The sequence below is a fragment of the Rhinopithecus bieti genome, unplaced genomic scaffold (genome assembly GCF_001698545.2).
Source record: "Rhinopithecus bieti isolate Rb0 unplaced genomic scaffold, ASM169854v2 scaffold_5982, whole genome shotgun sequence".
Classification (NCBI taxonomy): domain Eukaryota; kingdom Metazoa; phylum Chordata; class Mammalia; order Primates; family Cercopithecidae; genus Rhinopithecus; species Rhinopithecus bieti.
In genome coordinates this window covers 2,549,735-2,552,388 of record NW_016805132.1, presented here as the reverse complement: position 1 = coordinate 2,552,388, position 2,654 = coordinate 2,549,735, and the positions used below count along the sequence as shown (strand labels likewise).

The 2,654-nt window shown below is 33.8% G+C and overlaps 1 protein-coding gene across 1 annotated transcript in view; it reads left to right on the top strand.

Annotated features, from left to right (window-relative positions):
• RAB11FIP2 (RAB11 family interacting protein 2) overlaps positions 1-2,648 on the top strand; it is a 39,707-nt gene extending 37,059 nt beyond the window's left edge. Inside the window, exon 5 of the mRNA XM_017871273.1 lies at positions 879-2,648. Coding sequence (XP_017726762.1) covers positions 879-1,106 — 228 coding nt within the window. The 3' untranslated portion in view covers positions 1,107-2,648. The remainder of the gene's footprint in view (positions 1-878) is intronic.
• The last annotated feature ends 6 nt before the right edge of the window (positions 2,649-2,654 follow it).

The following is a 2,654-nucleotide window of genomic DNA, read 5'->3' as shown; positions in this document are numbered from 1 at the left end:
AAAAAAAAAAAAAAAAAAAAAAAAAGAATGCTTTGTAATAGCAGTGAATTAGTAAGTATCTTTAAAAAAATTTTTTTGGTTATATTTATGCCTTTGCCTAAAAGGAATTTTTGTCAATAGGATAAAGTTAAATAAATAGGTGAAATGGGAGAGAATGCAAATATACTAACCATAGTATTAATATGGTTGAACTCTTGAGTTTCCTGATAACCAGGGTCAAAAAGGGAAAGAAGATAAACTAGATATTATTACTAGGGGAAAGAAATAGACCAGTTACTCAGGGGAGGAAAAGTTCTGCCTATTTCTAAATTAAAACAGATGTTACTCCCATGGGGCTTCCTATAAGGATAATCTTTGATTTAATTCCGAGTGCTTCCATTTTCATAGCAAATTGGAAAAGATTTTTGCTGTAACCATCTTCACTAAGAAGCCAAACATGTAACATTAAATCACAGTTCAGTGGAAGCAGTTTCATGAGGACGCATGTCCAAGTGTATAGTTCAGTTGCATCTTATAGTTCCTCTGAGTTGACTTTCAGAAATCTTTAGTTTTCATCTATTTTAGTTGTATTTATTATAAAACATTTCATCTCTTAACTTAATCTTACATGATATAGCCAGTCTCAGATATTAGGAAATTGCCCACAATGTTAGAAAGGGTTTTAGGATTTAGAGTTGTAGTCAAAACTTTGGTGCATCTGCCTTAGTTCTTGCCTCAGGACTGGCTAGCCAATTTGTGAACTGTCACATTCACTCTAAGCAAGGCTAGCGAAAATCTTCATCAGGGTTTGAAAAACAAAAAGTCGAAGTTCTGGATAATTCTTAATGTTTGTCCCAGATGTTATATCTACAGAAGTGACAGTCTTTATCTTATTCTAGGACAGCAACCCCTTTGATGCCACTGCAGGGTATCGTAGTCTGACCTATGAAGAGGTTCTACAAGAGCTGGTGAAACACAAAGAACTCCTTAGGAGGAAGGACACCCACATCCGGGAACTCGAGGACTACATCGACAACCTCCTTGTAAGGGTAATGGAAGAAACGCCCAGTATTCTCAGAGTGCCATATGAACCATCCAGGAAAGCTGGCAAATTCTCTAACAGTTAATAAAGCCAATTGTATTGTGTTGATAATTGGACAAAGAGAGAGAAAGACAGAAGGAAGGAAGGAAAAACTTGTTACTGAAAGAGACTACACTGTCAGGTTTCATTACATATTCTCCTTTATTGTGAAGAATAATTTTACCTGTAAGTATTAGCAGGGACTATCAAGAGGGACCTTTGAAGCAAGCTAAATAATTTAAACATTTAAATTGAAAATGGGCCAGATTCTCAATGAATAAGTGGTTCCTTAGGATTCACTCAGGTGCTGGTACTGACCCACTGATCTGCCATAGGCCCAGAAATATCTTAAGAAGTACGTGAGTTGTTCCTCAGGAATAGATTTTTCATAAAGCAGAATTGATACTGTGGCTGGTTTCTCAGAAATCAGTTTGTAGAAATATTTAGCTTCAGGAATACTGCTCATTATAAACACTACTGAAAAAAACAGTTTATATTTTATATACATATGTACATGAATATATATTCATGTATCTTGTATATAAAATATAGGCATATACCTCATATACATGTGTTTTTAGAACATTTAGAAAAAACTGATTGCCTCTAAAGTTAGGCTACCAGTTTCTTGATTTGAAAATGTGTGTGCTCTATTGATGCACGACAAGTCATCGTTCCTCCTGTCATGGTGTGTTATAGAGAAGCTGCTTCAAGTCACTCTTGACTACATGGACATGGTTTCAAAGTGAGCTGCTCTATATTATTCTAGCATCAAAGTTTCTCTCTTTTCCCAAAAGTAATGCTTTCAAGTCCTTTTTTTTAAAGAATGACAAATTTTAAGAGACTTCATGAACTTCACAACAGCATGAATTTCTTTGAATTAATTATCTTTAACATTTGAGTTTAAGGTATAAGCAGAAGATAAGCTAATATAGCTTGTTTTGTTGAAATTCTGCATGCCTTTAAATCACTAGCAAAGCAAATATTATAAAGTTATATCTGAAAATAATTGTGGGAAGTATGTGATTGCCTCGTGTGTCTGATAACCCAAAGAAGCAGGCAGATTCCAGGAAGGAAGAATTAGGCTTGGTTTCAGGTTGCATAAATAATAGAATAGATGGTTGCCTTTGGGTCTTGAACCAAAATAAGACTTACTAAAGGAAGAGTGAGTTTTTAGAATAGACCTTTACTAGCGTGGCATTATGCATTACTCCATATCCACCCTTTAAGAATTGATTTATTATAAAATTGTTTTCTATTTTAAAGTCCAGTCCCCCAAAATGTTGATTTCTTCCATGGATTATTTTGTATGATTTGTGCAGTTTTTTTCTGATAATTTAAATTGAAAAGCAATGTTATAAAAATATTGCTAATCTTCTGCTTATTTTTCAGCCTTAAAAGTCTGAAATACTATAAAACACAGAGTATCTGTGTCCTTCTGAATTTAAAATGAAAATTCATCTCCATTTGGAGACTCACATATTCCCCAATCTTTCCATGAATTGCATTTTTTTCTAATACTCATCTCTGTTAAGACTCCGTTGAAAGTTAAATAAAAAGTCGATATAATAGTTTGGGGTTTGTTTTTTTTTTT